The sequence below is a fragment of the Syzygium oleosum genome, unplaced genomic scaffold, assembly GCF_021117445.2.
Source record: "Syzygium oleosum isolate NSW1041296 unplaced genomic scaffold, Sole_v2.1 Sole_v2.09, whole genome shotgun sequence".
Classification (NCBI taxonomy): domain Eukaryota; kingdom Viridiplantae; phylum Streptophyta; class Magnoliopsida; order Myrtales; family Myrtaceae; genus Syzygium; species Syzygium oleosum.
This window is the reverse complement of record NW_026607493.1, coordinates 9,267,936-9,294,036: the sequence shown is the minus strand read 5'-3', so window position 1 is coordinate 9,294,036 and position 26,101 is coordinate 9,267,936. Positions and strand designations below refer to the sequence as shown.

At 40.1% G+C, this 26,101-nt stretch overlaps 3 protein-coding genes across 8 annotated transcripts; 2 read left to right on the top strand and 1 right to left on the bottom strand.

The window, feature by feature from the left end:
- The first annotated feature begins 215 nt into the window (after positions 1-215).
- Positions 216-18,451, top strand: LOC115680532 (transcription factor bHLH162-like). Of its 4 annotated transcripts, none has more exons than XM_056314401.1 (3): positions 216-552; positions 17,097-17,438; positions 17,933-18,451. In XM_056314401.1, the coding sequence occupies exons 1-3, from the start codon at positions 415-417 to the stop codon at positions 17,999-18,001; spliced, it is 549 nt and encodes a 182-aa protein (XP_056170376.1). In that variant the 5' UTR covers positions 216-414; the 3' UTR covers positions 18,002-18,451. The 4 variants fall into 4 exon arrangements, with proteins under 4 accessions (XP_056170376.1, XP_056170373.1, XP_030475568.1 ...); XM_056314398.1 differs by lacking the exons at positions 17,097-17,438; positions 17,933-18,451 and adding exons at positions 929-1,270; positions 1,744-2,148 and having other exon boundaries at positions 234-552; XM_030619708.2 differs by lacking the exons at positions 17,097-17,438; positions 17,933-18,451 and adding exons at positions 914-1,270; positions 1,744-2,148 and having other exon boundaries at positions 234-552.
- A 3,996-nt stretch (positions 18,452-22,447) lies between these two features.
- LOC115692766 (RING-H2 finger protein ATL56-like) lies at positions 22,448-23,571 on the top strand. The gene has a single exon (XM_030619727.2). The coding sequence runs from the start codon at positions 22,863-22,865 to the stop codon at positions 23,304-23,306; it is 444 nt and encodes a 147-aa protein (XP_030475587.1). The 5' UTR covers positions 22,448-22,862; the 3' UTR covers positions 23,307-23,571.
- A 437-nt stretch (positions 23,572-24,008) lies between these two features.
- Positions 24,009-25,698, bottom strand: LOC115692779 (protein DSS1 HOMOLOG ON CHROMOSOME V-like). Of its 3 annotated transcripts, none has more exons than XM_056314624.1 (3): positions 25,585-25,698; positions 25,285-25,414; positions 24,009-24,347 (listed from the first exon to the last, which is right to left on the bottom strand). In XM_056314624.1, the coding sequence occupies exons 2-3, from the start codon at positions 25,373-25,375 to the stop codon at positions 24,220-24,222; spliced, it is 219 nt and encodes a 72-aa protein (XP_056170599.1). In that variant the 5' UTR covers positions 25,376-25,414; positions 25,585-25,698; the 3' UTR covers positions 24,009-24,219. The 3 variants fall into 3 exon arrangements, with proteins under 3 accessions (XP_056170599.1, XP_056170600.1, XP_056170598.1); XM_056314625.1 differs by having other exon boundaries at positions 25,285-25,411; positions 25,585-25,686; XM_056314623.1 differs by lacking the exon at positions 25,585-25,698 and having other exon boundaries at positions 25,285-25,565.
- Positions 25,699-26,101: the final 403 nt, after the last annotated feature.

Genomic DNA, 26,101 nt, shown 5'->3' with positions numbered 1-26,101 from the left:
AATTCCAAAGCAAGACTTTGACCACATTACACACGTAATACCATGCGCAAAATATTTGACTATTGGAATACAAGTCAAGCAGCAACTTTTATAATTACCAGTTGCCTTTAAAGTTCCCAACTTCCATTCGCGTCGCTGTAGAAAGCTAGGTTCGGTGGGGTTCAGCAATCTCTCCGTTTATTTTTACTTTTCCTTGCTCTTCATCAGTAATCTCTCCATTTAAAGGCACGCATGCACACAAACATCAGACCTCTTCACTTTCCAAATACTCTCTCTCTCTCTCTCTCGAAAGTCTCAGGAGTCTTTCAAGACGCACTCTCTTTTCAACTATTGCCTTCTGCTCTTTTTCAGGCACAATAATCTTGTATTCTGTAGGTGAATGCTACTACAGCAGATCAAATCTGGAACGCAAAGATGAACAAAAGCACAAGCAACAATCAGTCACCGAAAGTCGAGCGCAAAACCGTGGAGAAAAACCGAAGAATCCACATGAAAAATCTCTGCTCCGAGCTTGCTTCCCTCATTCCTCAACACAATATCACTACTTCTAAGGTTTCTCTCTCTCTCTCTCTCTCTCTCTCTCTCTCTCTCTCTCTCTCTCTCTCTCTCTCTCTCTCTCTCGGTTTACTAGAAGTGATCGAGTAAAGTGCCTAACCTTCTTTCCGAGCTTAAACCGTTAGATAACACCAGAATTTCCTTTTTTTCTTATTGGCTTCTTAACAAGAAGTTCTTGAAAATAAACTGTCTTTTGAAATCCTAAGTTTTCTTGGAAATGGATGGAATTGATCTTTCAAAATTTTGTAGTTTATAATTAGAAAAATATGTACATAAATCCGGGTTATGTGTATCAACTTCAACAATCAAGAAATAGAGAAAATTTACGTAATCTCCCTTTCTCTTTTTTGGATTTCAGGAATTGTTGTCGCAGCAAGATCAACTGGATCAAGCTGCATCATACATAAAGCAGTTGAAAGAAAAGATCGATGGGTTGAAACTGAGGAAGGAACAAGCAATACTGCTGTCCGAAGGGATTGACCCAAGCAGCTCGTTGACTTCATCGAATGATCAGGAGGCCAACCTAGGGTTCACGCTTCCGGTGTTTGAACTGAGAGACCACGGATTAGGTCTAGAAGTGATCTTGATCAGTGGGAGGAGGAAGAACTTCATGTTGTATGAAGTGATCAGCATTCTCGAGGAAGAAGGAGCTGAGGTTGTCAGTGCCAGCTTTTCTGTTATCGGTGATAAGATCTTCCACACACTCCATGCTCAGGTAACTCATTATCTACAATTATTTCATCAAGGATGTAATAATTTTGGTTTAGTAGAGAAAAAGATCATATAATCTTGATGTTATCCTCACTTAATTAAAGAATGGAAACTAGGGTTCCTTAAGTTGACGCGTCTTGGAGCAGCCAAGCTCTTGAGGAAATTTGAATTAGAGAGATGCTGTTGTTTTGACTGAGCAAAAGTTATAAATACCACATAATAAGTTAGTCTTTAAGGTAGAGGCTGACTACATATACTTTGAAGCATAAGTTCGGGAGTCTACTTTTAAGAGGTTATATGACTACTACAAACTTCACTACGCTTCGTTCTAGGTGCGTTGAAATTTAGGATGATAATTTCCGTCGCTAAGTTTTATTTTTCTTTTGTTCCTCTCTTAAGTAATTCGTTGTAAGCGTTTTTGTCTGCCCCATGATTAGATGTCTAGGTCTCATTTAATAGTTGGTGATGGAATTGCAGGTGAGACTATCTAGAGTTGGAGTCGAGACAACAAGGGTATACAACAGGTTGAAAGAATTGATCCGCTGATTCTCTCTCTGGAGATCGATCTTCTAATGTTGCAACAACAAACGGTACGAGAAAAGACAAGAACTTTTTGCTGAAAAAATGGTAATCAGCCGAACCAGATTGCAGACGAAACGAAATTCATAATCCACGTATGTTCTATGTCTGTTGCAGAACTAAAGTAGCCACGACCAGCGAGCAATATAGCTACTAGTAGCAAATGTTGAAGAAGTAATCTTAGTAATATAGAAGGCCAACAGAGAGTGAAATGTATAAAAAGCTTACATACGGTTATCATGTACCGTTTGCATACCCATACAAATAAATAACAGTCGTGAAGCAATTTTTGGATCTCTAAAATATCCTTTTTGTACTGCTCGTGGGGGGTTACGATTTACATCCTGTCAATTCACTTCAAAAAATAATTTGATCTTTTGCATAGGATGGAGCTTTGGCAAGGCATCCTGCTCTGTTGGAAAACCCTAAGGTAGTTAACTGAAATCACAAGAGTTAAAGTTCTATCAAGGTCATGGTTGTTCTGAAAATCCTCCATTGCTATCCATGCGAGTGGTAATAAACCTTGAGTTGCTGTCGAAATAAAACTTCGAGGAGTACACCTGTACAGATGCTGGAGAGAAGAGGCCAAAACTTTGATTTCAAAGCAGTTTTTATGGTCAGGCCATATGATGATTTTCAGTGATACTGTCTCAATTAGTACTGCTTTGGCATTCTTCCTAAAGAGTTACGGCTCTTGTTGATGTTGTGGTGCTATCGTAGAGCTACCTACATGTGAGTTTTAGGGTTTTGGACAGAGCTAATGGACTGGTCTGGCACCATAATTTGGAGAACTTTAACGGGGGCTTTCCTACTTTCATACTCGCGACATGAATCGATAGTTCTTGACGGATATTAACTCCGTTTGAATAGCTTAATCCAATAAATTCAAGTCAAATTCAATGGACAGTATCATTTTCTCTCTATCAATCTTTTGGGAGAAAATGAAAACGGTGAAATGCATGAAACTGAACGACAAAATACTGATCATCGCAACACTTGACAAAGATAATTCATAACAACACCAATCACAAAACGAGAAAGAGAAGGCTCCGAACTCCGGAGATGAGGATGATGTATAAATTGCCGTGGACAGCAATCTCCATCATTAACAACAGTTCAGCAATTTTGTACTATTCTTCGCTGACAAGAAATAATTGGAGATATCCTTCGCTTTTATCTGTTCAATAAAAGTTTAGTAATTTTGTACTATTCACGAAAACATTAAGAAGATAAATCTAAGATAATGTGAACCGACAATTATGTTGTAATATAACAAGGAAGCTTACCGGATCTTACAATTAAATAAACTCGAAATCACTAGTGAAATAAACGATGAACAATAAAGATCCTTAGGGATTTACACTGTTCGATTCGAGTATCGGTACCTACTTCACGGAGAGAGTCGGCAGTAAATAATTTACTAATAATCGGAGAATTACGATGTTACAATTAGGGGTGAGCACAATTCCAAGGTAAAATCGGGAATTGAAGAACCGGACCAGCGGGTTCGGTTCGATTCCTGGTTCTCTGGGTACCATAATTGTAAAATCCCCAATTTTCTTCTCACTTTTCACTTTTCACTCTCGGTCTCAGCTCTCAAATTCTCATCGACGGCATCACATTGAACCTTCCACGTTCCACTGCGACGCTGAGCCTCTTCCACCGCCGCGATGCTAAGCCCCTTCCGTCGTGACACTGAGCCTTCCGCGTTCTGCAGCGATGCTGAACCCCTTCCGCCATTGCGACGCTGAGCTCCTTCCATCACTTTGCTTACCTCGTCTTCTGCTACCTTCAAGAATCAGATAACCAAATTTCTTCTTCGTCTCCTTCTGGTTCGTTGTTGTAGATGAGGTGACGGCAGTGGTCGATTTGGTGTTACGTTGTTGACGACTATAGGGTTTTTGTCAATTTGGCTCGTGCGGTTGTTAGAGCACTTTGAAGTTGGAGTTTTGTTCCTGCTTGTTTGTTTGCTAAAATTGTTGTAATGGCTGAGTTGATTTTTCGTTTGCGGCAAAAGGGCATCTAAATGGGTATAGATATAGCCATGGCGAGATCTCTTTGCTTTTAGCTAATTTTTCCGAATTCGTATTAGTATAGATAAAGCATTTCTATCTATAAACAAAAACTTTTCTAGTCTAAAGGAGCTTGGAGGGGAATATGGGTTATGTTATTTTGCCCTTGTGTTGTGTCTACTTCTTTTGTTGAGAATTTTCTTATGGGTAGGTTTGGGATGTGATTATGAGGGAAAGGGTGATCTTTTTAGATCCAATTGGGGTCGATGCAATCAAACTTGAAATCATGAGTATAGCTTATGTCACCGGGAAACTTGCTACTGTCAAGAATTTATCTCGTTTGGTCTTTCTCCGATGGCTTTAATGTAGAATATTTAGGAATTGTTATTACTACGAATATGGTTGTGCTAATTGATCTCGGCTCATTTATGCTTTATCATTTGTGGTATTTATGAAAAATCTGATTTGATTGTGAGTATGTGGACAAAATTGCAGCTTGGAGGAAGACACTGGGTTAGTTTTTAGATTTTTCATTGGTAGGACTAATGATAGGGCAAAAATGATGGAATTGAAAACGGAAGTGGCACAGTATGATGACTTCTTACTATTGGATATAGAAGAGGAGTACAGCAAACTCCCCTACAAAACGTGAGCACCATTCTCTCTCTCTGATCCGCTTTAAACTGTAGGTTAGCTTTCTTCAAAACCACTGATGCACTTTTTGATGCTGAGTTCTATGCTAAAACGGATGATGACATCTATCTCAGGCCATCATTTTCAATCTTGCTCAACATATATGGCTGTTATTATTGGTATTTTTTACATATACCACAAATGATGTCATGTTCTTTTTTTGTGAGATCCATCTTGATTTTGATGAGAGTTTTCATCCTTAGTTGCAAATGATAAACAAATCCATTATGTAATAGGCCACTTTTTATTCTTTACACCTTTACAATTTTCGTGGTTTGTCCAATAACTAGTCTTTCATTTTGTTTAATTAAAAATGAAACAAGAAAAAAAAAATAACTTGTTAGAACCTAGAACCGACCCTGGAACCTGTGACAAGGTAGGTTCTAGGTTTCACGTTTCAATGGGTAGGTTTCAGGCTCCAAAAAATGAGGAACCTGTACCCGATGGTAGGTTTGAGGCGAAATCTGTAAGGAATCGGGGATCGCTCACCCTTAATTACAATCGCTTGCCCGTTTCCTTAATACTTATAGATAAAACTATTCAATTGGAAGTAAAATTCACGGCGCGAAATCCGCCATCTGGTCGGTGCTCGTTTTGTTCAGAACGTTCCTTGGAATGACTCCAGGGGAGTGCTGTTCATTTTCCGGCTGCTACTGTACCCGACCGAAATGAAATTCCACTTTATATTTCCTTTCTGCGCGGCTTACAGAAGGAAGGGAATCAGAAAGCAAAACCCCATGTGCCTTTTCTTAATTTCTTCCCCCCTACAATCTCCTGGCCCCTCATGCAGATATTTATTTAGATTATATGAGCCCCACTATTTCTACGGCCAAAAGAAGTCGCTCCGCTGTACACGATATAAAGAAAGAGTCCAAAAAGTCAATCCCATCAGAGCTTGTATAGTCTTCTTCGACAGAATGTAAAATCGAGTTCCACCGCCCAGGAATTCCAAATCTGATTCGAATTAAAGGGCCCACTGAAGTTTGAACAAAATCAAAATCCTCCAAACAAGTCCAAACAGGTCAGGTTTCGATTTCATATTGTTCTCCACCTCGACTTGATTTTTACAATCGAGTCACGGTGCTCATCATCCACGCTAATTCTTTCAATTTCCGGACAGGCGCGCTCAACCATCATAGATGTGTATATTAAGCCCAAGTTGAGCTCGGACTTGAAGAAAGGAATGAATTTGGTTCGCATGTATGCAGTATTCTCTGCTGCACACACTTTTTATGGTCACCTCCTCTCCTGGCATGCAGTATCTGATTCAGGAATTTCAGCCATCAATGAACTTGATTCTCTAGTGGTATCTCTGGCTTCCACCAAACACCACATCAACTAGATGTCCCACGCCAACATCACTAACCAAGTCATTAGACCACAATACCTCCATGTCTCTTAATGATATCTTCCAAATCACAGCACAACTAATGGAAGCAAATGCACAGCCACTTATAAATCGACCATCTTTCAAGTTTCTTATGTGACCGGGGTTCACAAGCCCAGTTACTGCCACAATACTTGAACTATATCTTTCGAAACATACCCCAGCATTTGTCGTCCCCAATAAAATAAGGAGAATCCACTTCACAACATCACAATGTACACGTGAATTAATCGCGTACGTTTTCCTAATTGCATATAATAGATCAAGCCTAGTACTATCCATGGCATAACTCATGCAACCAACAATACTAATGAGGAGGCTTACTTGACCACGTTTCCTCATAAGCTTTCCAATTAATTGTTGGCGATGGTGATCTATTGTGACATTATAAATTTTCATTGTATTTATTATGTATATTGTGTTATATAGAAATAAGATTCATATATCTCCATACGGGGATTGGTAATATCATATGATTCTCTCTGTCTCTACTAAGCATAATTTATTAGCCACTTGTCACTAATTGAGTTACTACATTTCTTAGTTTATCACCTAGTTTCTTACCCGCAAATTACAACATTTCTTTTAACTTTAGCCCATTAATGCTCTTTAAGCTTGCAAGCCAAGAGTCCTCATTCATTGTCCACATCTCCCTCATTTTCAACCATAAGTTTCACCTATAGAATTACATTATATGTGACCTCACCCTTTGCTTCAATGATTACAAATCAAATAATGATTCTTATTCATCCATCTTTACCTGGGCGATCTTATGCTCTCTCCGATCATTATTTTCATTTAGCTCCTCAATTTGTGCCACTTGTAATCTTTTAATTTGTATACATCTTTCGCATTCTCCACCAAGTGTTTTTTAACCCTAATAATGTCATCACGACTTTTAACCTTAGTTAACTAAAATGTTTTGTTTTTAACTCATGAGAAACACAAGTTAGGGTCTTCTCTATCTTTCATTAATGCTTGAAATGATTATAACTCAAATAATGTGTCCTAATTCATGCATTTTACTTGGCCAATGATGTGCTCTCTCTCTCTCTCTCTCTCTCTCTCTCTCTCTCTCTCTCTCCAATCAAATATTTTTATCTTTCCATCCAAAATCATGACATTTGTCACTCATATAATAACTCACATGCTTGTAAATGGTGATATTGAACTTAGGGGATAAGAACACTAGGAGTGCCATAACTTTCAAACGGCGCTCACTTGAGCGCCATAACTTTTTTTTTTCGCTCACTTGAGTGCCACATTGAAGTAAAATGGATCATTTGAGTGCCATTTTCGGCAAATCATCTTACGTGGATTTTTTTAATTAATTTTTCATCAGACGAAGATTTTTTTAATGTTATTTTATTTTATTTTATTGATTTTTTAATTTTTTTATCTTTTTAATTTTTCTTTTTCTTTCTTATTTTTCCTTCTTTTTTTTTCAAGGTTGGCGAGGGTTGCCGGTGACCATTGGCGGAGGCCTCGCCCTCAACCAAACTAGACCTAATTGTGTAAATTGGTAATTTCATCAAATTGAGGGACAAATCTGTAAATTCTTAAAGTTTTGGGGACTATTCACAGTTGAGGAACCTTATTATCACAAGGGGTTAAGTTATGTTTAGAGATAATTGCTTAATCTAGACAAAGTTTCTAACTATGCAAAATTGGACCTAATTGTGTAATTAATTTGGAAGTGAGTTGTTTAGGTAATTTTATAAAATTTGTGGCATGCCCATAGAATAAATAAAATACTCATATGTCTAATATAACAAATGAATGGGCTTTTGTGTTTAATTACTATGGCTTGATTAAGTGAAAATTGTAAGTTGGGGGAGTAAAGAAAATTGTAAATTGAAAAATTTTATTGGGGCAATTATGTAACTTTGGAGAATAACAGCATGTTTGAATCAAGAAGTTTATTTTTCTCACGCTTAGTATGTGATTGATTGATTTCCATAAGATTTGGTGGCATTCTAAGTGTGAAAAATGTGAAAATGGCAAAACTAGATTTGGAAGTGATATTGTCCTAATTCGGACCAACTTACCAAATTACTGGCCAAGTGTTGTTTGACTAATGAAATTATCGATTAAAGTTGCTGACCCTCGAACTTGTTGATTTCTAAATAAAGTTGTATATTCTGAAGTTGTCGATTTATAAGTATGTGTCTTAAGTTATTGGTTACCTATTTATGGCTTTCGATTAAATGATGATGGCTTAGCACGGACAGAGAAGGAAGATATATGTGTTGAAGTGCATGTAATTATTTATTTATCATTAATTGCATGAGAAAGGACAAATTATTGCAATGCATATAGCAATTGTTGTGTTATAGTGATGTGTATGTTTTTGATGCCATGTGATTAAAAACTTTGCCACGACCTATTCGTCATCAAGCTAATTCAGTATGTGGATGAGACTCTGGAGTTAGCTAGATGTTCTACCGTATGAGATGGTTCTCTACAAGGTTAAGATAACATAAAATTCTATGATGATATGGCTCGTGTAGTCATGGTATGACATGGCTCGTGTAGCCAAGGTATGATGTTAAGAAATAGCTATCATCATGCGGATGTATAGTTATGTATCTATCCTCGCTCATGTAGAGGACACCTGTGATGAATGGGTTAAGAGGCGTGGCAAATGGTATGTATGATTTAGTCCCCCATGAGTTGGTGGTGAGGATGCTTCGTTAGTGGAGATGACTCATGAATCAAGATGGGCCAAGGAAGAGTATGAACTCACCTGTATATATTGGTAAGCTATTGTGTGGTATATGCGCATCATAAAATAATATGTCATCTACTTGCATTTGAGTAAATAATCTTATGTAATGTTGTTAGTAGTTTCCATCGACATAAAATGATAGAAAAGGGAGTGCACCATCTACTTCTGCATTTGTCATACATAATTATTTTGTATCGCCTTCGCTAGGTTGACTGATGAGATAATCTCCTGGCTTAGACTTAGGGACTTCATTTACTGGGCTACATCTCACCCCTTATTTTACAAATTTATAGGATGGATCACCTCCCCTATTGCAATTTGGAATTCTTGCAGATGTGTTCGTACCTGAATCGGCGGTAGTATATACTAAGTGTAGTTCTACTCGTTGGGTAGACAAGAAGTTTGTTGGACCACTTAGGGGTTAAAATAGCTCCATGTTTTCGAAGATTATGGCTTGTCAATAGGCAAGGTTGTCGATCCATAGTGAATAACTTGACTTTTCTACAAGCAAGTTTCTGGTCTAGGGAACGGTGTTGGTGATAAGTGACCTTGACCCTTCTTAGGACTTATGTGTCGCGACCTCATCTCCCATGGGTGCACCACCTAGGAGGTCGGCTAATAGATTATTAAGTCTAAGCCTAACTCGGGCTCTCCCATGTCCTACCAATTCGCGACTTCAGGTTCAAGTTTTTAATGTGCTGATTTTCATTTCGGAGTCGTTACTAATCTATTTACGGTGGGTCAATTAGAAACTCAAGTAAAGTATAAGGAGATATACTTTATTCCTACAAACCAAAGATTATGAGTACGGGGACTTGGTTACGCTAGATTACTCTAACGTCCTTTCGGTACCTTTTCTTTTCATAACAATGTTTGAGCAGACAGGTTGAATCCATTTTATTATTTCATAACATGTGGGGTGATCATACGGGTGCGCAATCCACCAATTTAACATCCAATATAGAAAGCAGTAAATAAATTGCTAGATTAGGAGAATAACGTACCTCGAAGCAACGTAAGAATCTGCATTGTTAGCTAGAAAATCACATCAACAATCCTAATATGACTTCTAATTAACAAGCAATTCACTCAACGTATTTTTTTGGGTTTTCTCTTTATTAAAATAAAAACTAACCTAAATGCAATGACGTGCAAAATATGACATGCGATTAATTAAACCTAGCATGCAAACTATATGTCATGCGACGATATGACCTAACTCTAATGACGGGAAAGTATTTTTTTGTATTTTTCCAATAAAATTCGGAATACAAAATTGTAGAAATTAACATGCAATCTATTTTAGAATAGATAATTTAATCTATCCTAAAGTGACTCTTTTTTGGGTTTTTTTAATGAAAATTCGAAATTAGAAATCACCTTAAATTAACCATCAAGATTAAGATAATATCTAACTTAAACTAGGAAATAAATTACTTTAAATCCTAATTTACATTGGAAAATTATCCCATCTTTCTAGCAAATCTAGCTAGGTTATTCTATTTTATTCAAAGCAAGTTATCTAAACACATCGCAAGCATACATAATAATCCAAAAAAAAAAAATGATTCAAATCCTAACTTATCTTTTTGACATTTTCTTTTAAAGGAAATAAAATCAAACGGACAGATAACCACCACGATCTAAATTAATCCACATGATCAGCAAAATTTGTTTTATCACCTTTGAATTAAGGAAAAGATATAAACCAACGATCACATCCATGTGGTTATGGATATTGATGGAAGGCTATTCGTTTAAATTTGGGAACAAAATAAAATCTATTATCGTATCCAAATAGTTATGGATAGAATAAAGATTTCCCGTGCCGCCGAGAATCATATCTCATGGTTGAGATCAGATAGTCGTCCCGATACGTTGTTAAGTTAAGAAAGTTTTCTAACTTTGGGTATTTTAAAATCTTGTGGATATCATGCGTTTACGCAAATATGTCAAAGAATCCACAAAAGATAACATGTCATCCACATTAGGCATTTAAATATTTAAACGATGTTGGATAATAGTCTTACCTAATTTGCAGATAACTTCCAAATTTGAAATTGACTCGGATCGGGATTGCGGATAACGGGAATTGGCCAACGGTGGTACTCGACGATTGGTGGCTCACGGTGAGGAGGCTCGGCCGGCGTCGGGCTCGAGGTGGATCACGGGCAAGGAAGGGGCTGGCCTACGGAGTGCTTGTATGTTGGCCGACATGTTGCTCTCGGTAGCTGCTCAAGCTTCTCGATAAAGGCTGACCGTTAAACAACCTGCAAAACGGAATTTAAAAATCGCTATGTTCGGTGAGGAATCGGCAAGGCTTGGCAAAACTTTGTGGCGTCGCGATGCAGGGAAAACAGCAGCAGGTTATCGCGGCGGTGCAGCAAAAATCGCGGCTAGAGGCGTCACGGCCAGGATCGGGTGCGAAGGGGATTGAAGGGATGTATCGAGAATCGAAACAGAACGATCACGCAGAAAATCAGAGAAAAATAGACAATGCACGAACTTACCCAGGTTCACCCTCGAATAGGGCTACGTCCTGCAAAGAGATTTCACTATATTTTAGGTTTACAGCCACTCAACTCGTTACAATGATCAGAAAAACGAGCAAAATATATATGTGCCCCAAACGGGCCCAAAACCTAAACCTATACGAAATCTCTTAATCTCGCACCATACGGGTCAGCCCAAACCCGTTGAGGTTTTGGGGGCGCTGCCCCCGCCCGCTCACCGGCGAGCGGGGCAGCGGTCCGCTGATCGGGTAGCGGAACCCCCGCCGGGGGCGCTGCTCCCGAACCCCCGCTCTTGGCCAAGACGGCCAGGACACCGTGTCGGGCGCGCCCCAGAACCCCCGCATTCGCACGCGGGGATCACATATCGTCGGATAACACTTCGGTTTCCCTAAGCTCACGTGGACATACCCGGTGTGAGAAACAAGGGTCCCCGAAGTATTCGCCAACTCCAACAGGGATGTCACTTCGTTGTCGTCGAGGAGAGAGAACCGCCGACGTGGGGATTTGGGCTTGCTGATGGAACTTGATGATGGAGAGCGATGGACGCGTTCTTGATTTGCAGTTGTCACGTTGCTTACTCCAACTGAAATCTCCAATTGCCGCCTTCCTTTTTGTCGTCTTTTCTTCTTTGGAATTCTCTGCTTCAGATCACGTGGCCATGAATTTCTTTGGCTTGATGCTCCTGACCTTGGCCGACAGGTGGTGACAATGGAACAAATTCCACCTCTTGGACTCACGGCCTTCAATCTTCAACCTTCAACTTGGATAAATCGGTTTCCCGAATGATGCTACGATGATGCTTGCTGGTTGGAGACACGAGCGATCGGACTGGACGTACCGGCGAGAGGTGGATATGAGGCTGTGCAGACAAGAACCGGAGTAGCAACGTGACTCCCGACCTCACGAGGAACGGTCGGGAGAGAGAATTCTTCTTCTTTTTCTCTCTCTCTCTCTCACGCTTTTTCACGCAAGACCGTCCTCCCCTCCGTAATGGCCGGGTCTTTCAATATGTGTGGCCTCGAATTACGAATTGTGTGGCCTCATTTTAATGTGAATGAAGCCCCCCTTTCATATGCAAAGCAATGGGATCTGCTCAGGGAAAGAAGCAATATCTCTTTCCTCTTTTTGAAATATTAGTATATCCCTTCTCATTCTACACACGGCCAAAGATATATTTCCCATGAGTGCAATTAACTTCCCATTTTTTAATGATCTTTCATTATTTCTTTCCCTCCTTCATTTTATTCATTGCAAGCTGCACTCGGCTGAATATATATGCCCAGGATATTTGCCCTTTTGCGGCCGAATCCTCGAGATCGTGGTAATATTGCTCTCCATATTTGTTAACTTGAAGTGTCACATGTGCAGAGCAAAAGAATGATAGGTTCGGCCAAATTTTCATCATCATGGGCCTAGTTCAACTCAGAACATTTATTTAGATTCATCCACCGCCAGTCCAACCCATATGCAAATGCAACTAATATCTATATGCAATTTAATTATTATCTTATCTAGGGGCCGGTGTCGATCCCTAATTTTTCTATGCAATGAATTATTAAATGGAGCACCAAAATTTAGGTGTCAACATTATGTATTTGTGTTTTGCTTGGATGTTGTATTAAGATAGTAACCACTAATGTTTGTATAAAGATGAAGATATGTATATTGTCTTATTGTGCTTCCGCGTGCTAATAATAAGTATGAGATATAATAGGAAAAAAATACATGTCGCATGTGACGTAGTGGGACGTCACATCTATTCACTAACCAACAACTAGTATTTACTGTTTCAACCTAAAAATCTCCATCCAATCCAGCATTGGAGAGTAAAAAGCGAGCTCCTTCCAATATAATTATATTTATCGGTTTTGCGACTCCATTAGCTATGGTGTGTCGGCAACGGTGTGGTATTTTACCATGCCTTCCTCTACGCAAAATCGACTAAGCTCCTCAAAACCGAATTCCAGTCCTTTATTAGTTTTCAAGCACATGATTTTTCTTCCTATTTACTTTATCATTGCTTTGAACGACTTGGACCAACCAAGCACCTCGCATTTGCGATTAAAAAGACAATTCCGTACTTTCTTTGAAACATCATCAACAAAGGGCAACACATGTCGGGCACCACCGAGTGTATGCAACCTACAATCTTTGAAGTCTACTGAACTGTCATACTAAACTTTACCCTCCATTGAGCTCTTGTAGGGTGAGGGCAGCCCCGGAGGCTTTTTAACAGCGGAGCTTGGCTTCTCCCAAGCGATGTGGGACTCCCTTCCACAGGGGCTTAACATACACCCCGGTCCACTGAAACTTGGCTCTGATACCAACTAAGGTTCTCATCCCCAAGCGATGTGGGACTCCCTTCCGCCGGGGAATAACACACCCAGATCCACAGAAACCTGGCTCTGATACCAACTAAGGTTCTCATCCCCAAAAGAGCTCTTTTAGGGTGAGGGTAGCCTCGAAGGCTTTTTAACAAAGGAGCTTGGCTTCTCCCAGGTGATGTGGGACTCCCTGCGGCACAGTATTCACAAAAGTTCAGCTTCTCAATTTGATGGCCTCCTAGTAGACCCCCTAACTCAAAACAATTATCTCTTTCTCACTTGTGTGTCCAAGTCTCACGTGTCACAACTGCATCGTGTCTTGACCAAAAGGATCGGAGAATCTAGCAAGCCAATCACCATAGCTCCCCGGAGGAGATACAACTCGCAATCTACCTTCCCTCGCATCAAAGTAAGCACATTTCGAGAGACATTTGAAACTCCACATTCAGCGGCGCACTTAGTGAGACAAGGTTCTTTCTTAGATTGATACCTATCTTACGTCAATTAACGTTCTCATCACTCCATCGTGCATCTTAATCTGAACTGTTCTAATCCCTACTACTTCACAAGCACACACTTTGTCTACAGATAGGTAGTAAATTAGTGTGTATGAGAGGTCATATAATAAGAATATCTAGAGTCAAGCACCCAATGATCACCCGATGAACTCAGTCATCATCAGCATCATTGGAACTGTTATCTGCTATGATAACAATATTATCATTGTTTGTAGACTTCACCTTAACTCTTTTACCCATGTACTTTGGACAATCTCTCCTATAGTGCCTTACCTCATTGCGGTGATAACATCGATGGTTCCGAATGTTGGACCTCGATCTAGAATAGCCCTTCCATCTGCTACCTACAAATTCTCTTTTTTCGTGTCTACCACGAATAACCAATCTTTGCACCGAATTTTGCGCTAAGTTATCTTATCGTAACTTCTTTTCCTATTCTTTTGAAAACGATGCGGACTTTACATCTTCCAAGGTAATCATGGTGCACCCCTATAACAGCGAATCAGTAAAGTGCTCAAAAGAATTTGATAAAGATGCCGGCAATATTATACCTTGTTTTTCGTTAGGCAAGTCCTCATTGACGTTCTTCAAGTCCATAAACTCATCTAAGTGGGCTCTGGTGGATGGGCTTCAAACATTCGAAATGTAAAAACATCATTTTCAACGTATACGAGCAATTGTTCAAAACCATTCATTTAGATAAAGTGACTCAAGTTTTGCCCACAAAAAGCTGCAGTATCCTTCTCTTCGGCTACTTCAATCAATACCTCATTTGATAGATTCAACAAGATTATACTTTTCGTCTTCTCTATCAACTCTACCTTATCAGCCTCTTTCATTATTTTTGGCAATTTATTATTGCCATCCAACACTTTTTCCAAATCTTAGGTTGTTAACATGGCAGGTATATTAATGCTCCATAACTCAAATTGTTCCTTTTGTTGAACTTCTCAATTTCTACTTTCGTTTCGGACATAATTGCAATAGAAAAATTTCCAAACAGTGATTAGACAAGCAAAAACCCCAAATCAACTTTAGAAACCCTAACATTTTCTATAGTATCAATTGTTGTAATATAACGCATAAACTGACCGGATCTTGTAATTAAATTGACACGAAATCACCAGAGAAATGAACAAGAAACAAAAAGAATACGTGATTTGGACCGAGTATCGGTACCTACTCCACGGAGAGAGCCCGGTCCACTAATAATTGGAGAATCGAGTGTTACAAACGTTTATTCGCTCAAGTGTAGAGGTGGTAAATGGGTCAATATATTAACCCATATATAATGATTGTGGATTATAAATGGGTCAGGTTTAGTTTTAAAAATAGACTTAAATGGGTCATTAATGGGTTGCTTATTAACTTAATAGGTCTTAAATAGGCATTAAATGGTTCATAAATGGGTTATCCAATAAGCTTAAGTAAACTTTTCAATTTTCAACTTTCTAATTTTTTCTAATTTTTATATTTTTTTTCTTTTCCTTTTTCCTTTTCTTTTTTTCTTTTTTCTTCTTCCCTCGCCAGTGGCCGGCCACAGGCGAGGGACGAGCTCGCCGGCCTGGGGCGAGCTAGATCGGCGAGGCTCGAGGCTCGCCTGAGGCCGGTGCTGGCCTTGGCCTCGCCCGATCGACGAGCTCGTCCTCGCCTGTGCTCGGCCACTGGCGGGGGAAGAAGAAAAAAGAAAAAAGAAAAAAAGAAAAAGAAAAAGGATTAAAATATCATTTTTTTAAAAATAAATATTAAAATGAGTGCATAGGGAAAATATGATTTTTCATATCAAACGATGAAAAATATTTTCTAGTTCATTTCTAGGTTTCAGCTAAATATCGAAAAATATTGTCATTTTCCTAAAAAGATTTTTCAGAAATGTTATATTTTCCACAAAACAAATGGAGTTTCCATTTTTTTTAAAAGATTTATATTGCATGAAGATCGATGTTTTAGCAATGCAAATTTTTAAAATAATTATCAAAAATAAGCTTTTCTATATTTAGTTAAATGGGTCGGGTCGAGTATGGGATGTGTATGAGTCAGGTCGGTATGAGTCAAGATTTTTATCTTGCGATAAATGGGTCATAATCGGGTTAAATGGGTCAAATTAGATCGGACCATTTATGATCCGACCCAAACCCGGCTTGATCCACCCGTTTAACATGTCTACTCAATTGATTTCCACACTTAAATTACATCTAAATTCATTGAATGTAAAATTCACAGAACAAGTTCCCCCACGTGTTCCGTGCTCCTTCTGTTCGGAGCGTTCCATCGTAGGACTGAAAGGAAGTGCTTCACTGTGCGGCCGCCATTGTACCCGACCGCTTTTTGTGCTGCTTACAGAGTGGTCTCTCCATTTACTTTGACTTTTCTTTGCTCTTCATCAATAATTTATAATCTCTCTCTCTCTCTCTCTCAACTCTCGGGAGTCTCTCAAGACGCACACTCTTTTCATTTATAATCTCTCTCTCTCTCTCTCAACTCTCGGGAGTCTCTCAAGACGCACACTCTTTTCAACTATTCCTTTTGCTCTAGTTCAGACACAATAAGCTTCTATTCTGTACGTGAATGATACTATAGCAGATCAAATCTGGATCTCAAAGATGAAGAAAAGCACAAGCAACAATCACTCGCCCAAAGTCGAGCGCAAAACCGTGGAGAAACACCGAAGAATCCACATGAAAAATCTCTGCTCCAAGCTTTCTTCCCTCATTCGTCAACACCATTTCACCACTTCTATGGTTTCTCTCTCTCTCTCTCTCCCTCTGGGTTTACTAGAAGTGATCAAGTAAAGTGCCTAACCTTCTTTCCGAGCTTAAACGGTTTGATAACGCCAGAATTTCCCTTTTTTCTTGTTGGCTTCTTAACAAGAAGTTCTTGAAAATAAACTGTCTCTTGAAATCTTAAGTTTTCTTGGAAATGGATGGAATTGATCTATCAAAATTTTGTTGTGTACAACTAGAAAAATATGTACATAAATCCGGGTCATGCATATCAACTTCAACAATCAAGAAATAGTGAAAATTTACTTAATTTCCCTTTCTCTTTTTTTGCATTTCAGGAATTGCTGTCGCAGCAAGATCAGCTGGATCAAGCTACGTCACACATAAAGCAGTTGAAAGAAAATATTGATGGGTTGAAACTGAGGAAGGAACAAGCAATACTGCAGTCCGTAGGGATTGACCCAAGCAGCTCTTTGACTTCATCGAATGATCAGGAGGCTAAACTAGGGTTCGTGCCTCCAGTGTTTGAACTGAGAGACCACGGTTTATGTCTGGAAGTGATCTTGATCAGTGGGAGGAGGAAGAACTTCATGTTGTCTGAAGTGATCAGCATTCTTGAGGAAGAAGGAGCTGAGGTTGTCAGTGCCAGCTTTTCTGTTATCGGTGATAAGATCTTCCACACACTCCATGCTCAGGTAACTCATTATCTATAATTATTTCATCAAGGATGTAATAATTTTGCTTTAGCAGAAAAAAGACCATAATCCTTAATTAAAGAATGGAAACTTTTGACAAAAAAGAAGAAGAAAAGAATGGAAACTAGGGTTCCTTAAGTACATGCCTCTTGGAGCAGCCAAGCTATTGAGGAAATTTAAAGTAGAGAAATGGTGTTGTATAACTGATTTTGGCAAGTCAAAAGTTATAAATACCACATAATAAGTTAGTCTTGAAGGTAGAGGCTAAATACATATACTTTGAAGCGTAACTAGGTTCGGGTGTTTACTTTTAAGTGGTTATTAAAAACTTCACTACGCTTCGTTCTTGGTGCGTTGCTATTTAGGATGACAATTTCCATCGCTAAGTTTTATTTTCTTTTGGTTCCTCTCTTAAGTTCTTTGTTGTAAGCGTTTCGTCCGTGCCCATGATTAAATGTCTAGCTCTCATTTTATTGTTTGTGATGGAATTGCAGGTGAGACTATGTAGAGTTGGAGTAGAGACCACGAGGGCATATGAGAGATTGAAAGAATTGATCCGCTGATTCTCTCTCTAGAGATCGATCTTATAATGTTGCAACAACAAACAGTACGAGAAAAGACATGAACTTGTGCCTGGAAAAATGGTAATCAGCAGAAGCAGATTGGAGATGGAACGAAATTAATAATCGACGTATATTTTATGTCTGTTGTAGAACTAAAGTAGCCACGACCAGCGGGCAATATAGTTATTTGTAGCAAATGTTGAAGAAGTAACCTTAGCAATATAAGAGGCCAACAGAGAATGATATGTGTGAAAGGGTTACATACGGTTATTATGTGCTGTTTGTATACCGATACAACTATATACCAATTCTGAAGCGATTGTGGATCTCTAAAATATCCTTTTTGTACCACTCATCAGGGAGTTACGATTTACATCATGTCGATTCACTTCGAGAAATAAATTGATCTTTTGCATAAGAGATAATGACACAAATGTTCCATGAAATTTAGCCCAATGTGCAATGCGATCTCTGAACTTTTGATTTGTTCAATTTAGTCCCTGAACTTTTAGTACACATTTAATATAGTCCATTAACTATATGAAAAAGTTCAATATTGTCCTTCCATTAATTCATGATCAGGTACAATATATTGAACATTTTCATATAGTTCATGGATTAAATTAAAAATGTACCAAAAGTTCAATGATCACATTGAACAAATCAAAAGTTCAAGGACTGCCTTGTACATTGGGCAAAGTTCATGAACCATTTGTGTCATTATTTCTTTGCATAAGATGTAGCTTTGGCAAGGCATCTTGCTCTGTTAGAAAACCCTAAGGTAGTTCACTGAGATCATAAGGATTAAGGTTCTGTATCAAGGTCGTGGTTGTTCTGGAAATCCTACATTGATATCCATGCGAGTGGTTATAAACCTTGAGTTGCGGTCGAAGTAAAACTTCAAGGAGTATACCTGTAGAGATGCTGGAGAGAAGAGGCCAAAACTTAATTTCTAAGCAGATTTTATGGTAAGGTCATATGATGTGTTTCAGTGAAACTATCTCAATTTGTACTGCTTTAGCATTCTTCCTAAAGAGTTATGGCTCTTGTTGATGTTGTTGTGCTATTGTAGAGCTACATACATGTGAGTTTTAGGGTTTTGGACAGAGCTAATGGACTGGTCTGGCACCATAATTTGTAGAACTTTGACGGGGGGTTTGGTCCTAATTTTGTATTCACGACATGAATGGATAGTTCTCGACAGATATTAACTCCATTTGAATTGCTAAATCCGATAGATTTCGCGTCAAACTCGATTGACCGTGTCATTTTCTCTCTATCAATCTTTTGGGAGAAAATGAAACCGGTGAACTGCATGAAACTGAACAACTACACACTGACCATCGCAACACTTGAAAAAGAGAACTCACGACTGGAAAACCGAGAAAGAGAAGGAACAGAACTCCAGAGGGAGGCAATCTCCACCCTTAACAGCAGTAATAAAGTCATTTGACAAGAAATAATTCCAGATATTAACAGGATATAACAATCGAATCAACACCAAATCACTGGAGAAATAAATGACGAATGACAAAGAACGCCAGAGATCTATCTGGTTCGATGCGAGCATCGGTACTTAGCCTATTCTAGCAGCAAACAACTCACTAATGATCGGAGAATCACGGCCTTACAATGGCTCGCGCGCCGGAGTGTTTCCCACACCCAGGTTACGTCCAGACCCCACGATCGGTTTACAAATAAAACAACTCGATCGGAACGCTGAATTCCAAATCCTCCACGGGTTCGGCGCTCCTTTCTGTGCAGAGCGTTCCTTCGTGTGACTGAAACATGTGTGCTTTTGCCACGCGGCCGCTACTGTACCCGACCGAAATAAAAGAGTAGTATTCTTTTTGCGGCTGGTACAAGGAAGGAAAAAGCCCCATGTGCCTTTTGCCTTTTCTTCCTCTCTCACAGACCATATCCTGGTCCCGCATGCAGATTTTTGTGTAGAAGAAGAAGAAGAATAATACGAGCACCCCGGCCAAAAGACGTCCCTCTCCTCTCCTTCCGAACATGTAAAATGTAAAGAAAGAGTCCAAGAAGTCAAACCGATCAAAACTTGGATAATTTCCTTCCACGGAATACAAAATCGTGTTCCTCCGCCTAATATTCCAAATCCGATTCCGTTCACACCGAGTTTGAACAAATCAAACCATCCCAGTCAAGTCGGGTTTCGGCCCCGACCCAAACTTGACACGTAATTTAAGAGCTTACTCTTAACTTTCTAACGGGGCCATTTTTTTTTTTTCGGCTTATGGCAAACTTAGATTTAGAGGAAAACAAGGTATATATAGGACTTTTCTTGTTGCTCAGTTTTATCCGCCAGAGTTTTTTTTTTCTTTTTTTTAGGGTCGGCTAGGTGTATTCCTAAACTGTAGAGCTTGGCGGACCCTTAGTGGGTTCATCTGGGGAAACCCCATAAAACCCCCTTATCCGGAGGAGGGGAAACCCCATAAAATCACCTCCTCCAATTTCTCATGTGGGAACTTATATGGAGCGTGAGACACTAGAGCGTTAATCTGATATTTATACCCTTGAAATATGCTATAACTTTGATCTTTTAAAACTCATGTGATTACTCGAGTGACAATTGTGTATGTCCTCCTCCATTCAAGGGTTAGGCTAGAATCATTATGTTTCTGTATTCTTTCGGGCTCATCCCCGGTGGTATAATTCGGCGTGTCTGTACTAGTTACTCGGTGTGCGTTGGACGAGAGGATTGCTAAACTCAACGGAGATAAGTCAAGTGCTGAAAGAGTTTCGAACATTCCATTATTAGCGAAAAAAGACTTTTGAGTTTTTATCGGAATGGTTAATGGAGTTTTGTGAAAGTTAATTTAGACAACAAAAGAAAAATTATTCATCACTTGATTTGCTTGTAAAGTTAGCAGATATTGTCCATTGTATTTCATCTGCATCCATTAATTAATATATAACTATCAAATCGGGTATCTTAGGAAATATGCATTCAATCACATAGGACAATAATGAAGTGCTTTTCAAATAGAAAATCACATCTTTATCATTGCGAAATACAACTATTACAATCTTTCAAATATATAAAAGGAATTTTTTTGTCTATTATTTATATAGTCCTTCTTGTGTTTTAAAGGTTCTATTTAAGTTATAATTTATCTTTAGTATGATAGATACAAAACTGAGCGCAATTAAGAGTCTTTGGCTTTGCCTATTGACCCCGCCAACAAAGTCTTCACGCTCCATCTCCGTCCCCAAACAACGTGATGTATTTAGATCAAAATAAATGAGTGTTGAACATGACCCATTTCTTTAAATGTCCACTTGCAATCTTGTCGCGTCGCTTAGTATATATATTTTGAAAATCTAACGGTGCTCTTTGACTGAACATGTCTTCCAAATGCATCATGCCTTTACATGATTACGGAAATAGTAACAAGGGCGCGAATTATGTTAGCCGAGAAGAAAGGCAACGAAGGGCGAGAAATAGAGGTGTCAAACTAGGTCGGGCTGGCCACGACTACAACCAATGGTCCATGCCGTGCCGGTCCAACGCCTCAAACGGTCGGCCGTGTCGGGCGCCGGCCCGATATTTAGGGCCCTTATGTGGCCGAATTGCCTTCGGCCCGATCATTCCTATTGATTCAATGTGGATGGAGACAGCTAATCAGGAATCGACAACTTGAGTTAATGCAAACTCTCTGTGATGAGTGGCGAGAGGGGCTTTGAGAAGGAAGATAGGAACAAGTCATTGTCATCGATAATTTATATATATCGGCCAATTATAGGCGTGTTGGCACCATCAATCCTGTCGCCATTACTCGTGTTGAGTAAATCTTGGCAATTGAGTGCATAGCTGAACAGCAAATTGAGTTTGGAATACGTTTGCACTACCCTTATATTATATTGGAGATTCTTGTGGCAATTCATCAGTTTAACCCCATAGGGAACCCAAGTGGATTATTTTCAATCCTAACATTTCAATTTTCAAGAATTTGCTTCAATCGTGGATTTCTTGATCCTGGAGGTTGAAGTTTATCATGCTTGCTCAGGGAAAGAAACCGAAAAATCCATTTCATGAATCATTTTTTTTTCTTTTTGTTTTCTTGATTGGTTTCTCGTTATCCCGTCTAAATTCAGTTGCAAAGCAGATCAAGTACATCTTTTCATATGTTTTGCGTCTCCGGGGTTTGAGTCTGGAGAGCCTGACTAATTGGAGGCTACAACGGAGTTGTCATTTCTAAAAATACCTAATCTCGGGCGGTACCCGCTAAATCTATCCGATAAAATCCTCCTAATTATTGGATTAGAGAAGGGTGCTATGATATGTTTAGGTAGCTAATGATAATTAGTGACTTGTTTTAGAGGGTGCATGGGTCCGCTCTGAGAAGAACTGGGTCCACTCTGGTTTGGGATAGATTTGACCCCCACTATAGATCTTGGACTTTTCAAGAGAAATTAGGGATGATTTTCCTGTTGTCTTGCTTCAGATTCTCTTTTATTATTTAATGGCACGGGAGACGGAAACAACACTTGTAACAAAGAGCCACCTTCAGGTTGCTGCTTTCGCCCACCTAACTCCACAGATCTCACGCACAACACTTGTGGTGCTCACTTGCTTCCTCAAGGCTGCTCAGTCTCTGCCTCCTCTTCACGTAAACTGCAGAGTTTCTGAAAAGAACTGGGGTGCGGATAAAAATTAAAGATCTTTGCTGTGATTTTTGAATGAGACTTTGACCCTGCAAGGGAGTTTCCTCTTCTGCTTCTGTTTCTGATGAGCACAACCCGATCCAGTCGACATCAAGAGAACCAACTACCGGAAGAAGAAGAATGGAGGAGATGAGAACTCCTCTGTTTTCGTGCTGTTCTGCTATGGAAGTCTAGTATGGTGATGGAAATAATCGTCTCTGTGGTGTTGCTGTTTGTGGGCATCGCGGTCTTGGTGGTGATACATGTGTGCATAGTAGGGAGAGCATTCCGGGAAGGAGGATTCAGGGGAGGTCTGGTGCAGAGAAATGGCAACTCCACGACCGTGAAATTGTCAACCGAGGACTTAAAGAAGCTTCCTTGCTTCGAGTACGGTTCCGAGGAGAAGGCTTTCAGCAGGGACGTGGACTGTGCGGTGTGCTTGGAGAATTTCAAAGCGGGCGAGAAGTGCAGGCTATTGCCTAACTGCAAGCACTGCTTCCATGCTCAATGTATAGATTCATGGTTGTTGAAGACGCCCATTTGTCCCATTTGTAGGACCGGCATAGCTCCTCCAGAAAGCAGCGCCGGTTTGATAGAGGATGGTCGAATAGAGCAGAATGCTCTCGTCGAACTCACATAGAATGCCGAGAGCTCGACCATCCGAGATTCCTGGTTTGAACTTCGAAAGCCACAAACAAAGCCATAGTGTTTTCAGGGATCTCATTGTGATCAGGGTTTCAATTTTTCATGGCTGTGCCCTAAGACAGGTACATGATCGCCGTAGTAGATACTCTTTGGCTCGTCTATTTTCTTCTCTGTGACAAGTACCACGGTCGATGGCATTTACCAAACATTTGCCAAACGCAGTGTTTGTCTTATTTTTATAAGAATCTTCATGTTAGTGAGCCATTTTGTTAACTGAAGGATTTTGGGGTACAAGATCTACTGAAGCTGCAGATTTGAATATTAGAGGCACTCCGCAAAAACCTCTTTCAAACTAGGTACAGGGATGTCAAAGAACTAACTGTCAACGTGGGGCCTAGAAAAAATGATCTGATAAGGAAAACATACGATTAGTTCTCAAATTCGAAGAATCCATATAACAATAGGAAAGACTTTCCTATGTATTCACTAGATAATTATGCCACCTTCAGCGGATAAGCCAACAATAGGTGTTCACGAACCCGAAGGAAGAATCATGTACTCTGTGGAAGAAAGAAATTACATCTTGCTCTGTCGTTTGATATCACTTAGCAGAATTGGCATTCGATGTATCCTTATTCTATACTTGCATTTCCAAGTGAATTAGAGAAGGGAGGAGGGCAGGGGCAGGGGCGGAGCGAGCAGCAAAAGAGCTAAAATTCAGAATTTCAATCTCTTAACAAGAGGGGATGCGGAAGATTCTAGCTAAACACGCGAAGGTACAGAGTTTGTTTTGCGAGGGAAACTAAGTTAAAGATGATTACTAAACCAACACCTTAAACTAGGAGCGACATTCCGACCAAAAAAAAAAACAAACTAGGAGCGACAATCCAGAATTCCTAGGTCAATCTTCAGCTCTTGGCAGCATTTTCCAGTTCTCTCCTTAGCTGCAGAGAAAAATCATCGCTCACATCGTCATCGTCCCAATCATCCTCCCACTGCTGGGGCGCTTCTGTTACCTCTTCCTGAGCATCCCACTCTGCCATGAAGATACATTTCAGCAAACAAAAGGAGGAGATAACAAACAGCATCTCTATCCAAGAAGAACGACTGGTCCAAGTTTTCAGAATACATGGACCTTCCCAGCGGTTAGACGAAGTAAAACCCTCTTGACACTACAAGAAGGATGACACGCGCTTATAAGTTCAGTACCAACAATCTAAATTCTCACAATAAGGCACATAAGAAGCAAGCAAGCAAGCAAAGAACCCTATAAGCATGACAATTCTATCAACATGCCGCCAGCAAAATTTAGTATGTGACCAATATTATGGAACAACTAGACTGGCAAGACAGAGAACACCAGATTAAGAACAAAGCACCCACCTTGAAGAGCTAACAAGGCATGGAGAAATATAGTCACATCTTACGACAGAATTTCCTAATTCTTCCATGCAGCTATTTTGTCTAGCCAGCTCTCTGATCACCTTTATCGATAATCAGAAGTAAAGCTCTTCCCTGGAAGCTCACATTCTAGTAGATCGTCTGTATTACCTCGTGGTATCGCCGGAAGAAATGCATTCACATCGAAGAAACACGACAACAGAAACAGGTCAGTCTAGCTATACGCCCCCTCATCGCAAAACGCAGAACTAACTCCTAGAAGCGTTCAACATTCCTCAGACCCATTTACCCGATCGCGCTCACCAGCATCGATTCAGCAGACAAAACAACATCCGGATTCCAGAAACCTGCGGCGACAGACACTATTTCTGCCCAAGAAATGCCTGATCAAGAATCCTAGAAAGTCGACGGATGACCGAGTGGCCAAATTCTGATACCTAACGGAACAAAGGTACAATTTTTCCCGCAGAGACTCCATATAAGGAAACCAAACAACGCAAGTCTCGCAAAAAGCTTGCTCATTTGGCACCGTTTCAGGTTCAAATCCGAGGGAAAAATAGGACGAACCGCACCTTCATTGATCTCGAACTCCTCGAACTCGTCGTCGTCCTCGAACAGATCGTTCTTCGCGTCCTCCGCCGCCGCTTTCGGCTCCGCCGCCATCTCGAATCCCCCGGAAGCAGCTCACGGAAATCGCACCTGCTGCCAAACATTCGCCAAATCCGAAAACTTTTCAGATTCCGCACCCACTTCCGGAACAAGCACAACCGCAAAACCCTAGCGACGCCGCGAAGAAATTAGGATCAAAAAAATCAACAGAAGGGAAACGAGGAACTAGGCAACGAATCGCCGCATTCGATCGCGATCTCGACCTTCACTCGCGATTTTCTTCGTGGAATCTCCCGGTGCGTCGTCGCTAATGGAAGCTATGCCAGTTATTTTCTCTGTTCGCAGAGGTGGTGAAGATGCTACGGGACGACGCCGTTTTGAGTGTTTTAAACTGCTCACGTTGCTTGTGCGAGAAGTAAGCGTCTTGCACCAATTTGGCAACAGAATACTCTCCTCCTATTGCCATTGCTGCAAATACTAGACACAAACTTTTGGAAAATCTTAGTGAAATGCATAACCCTTTGCAAATTAGACATCTCGAGAACTGTAGATACATTGTTGCAGACTTATTAGCATCGATTAATATTCCGGAACGTCATTCCTTTCACGTGCACAGTGCCGACGAGCACACCGGCGATGTTATCCCTTCAAAGCGACCTCGTGCAACTCCTTCCCAAACGAAATTAATTGGAAACTAGTGCCACGGAAGCTGTTGATGATGGCTCGATACCCTTCATCAAGCTTGAAAAACCCCGAGTGGCGATTATGGAGGGTAACCCT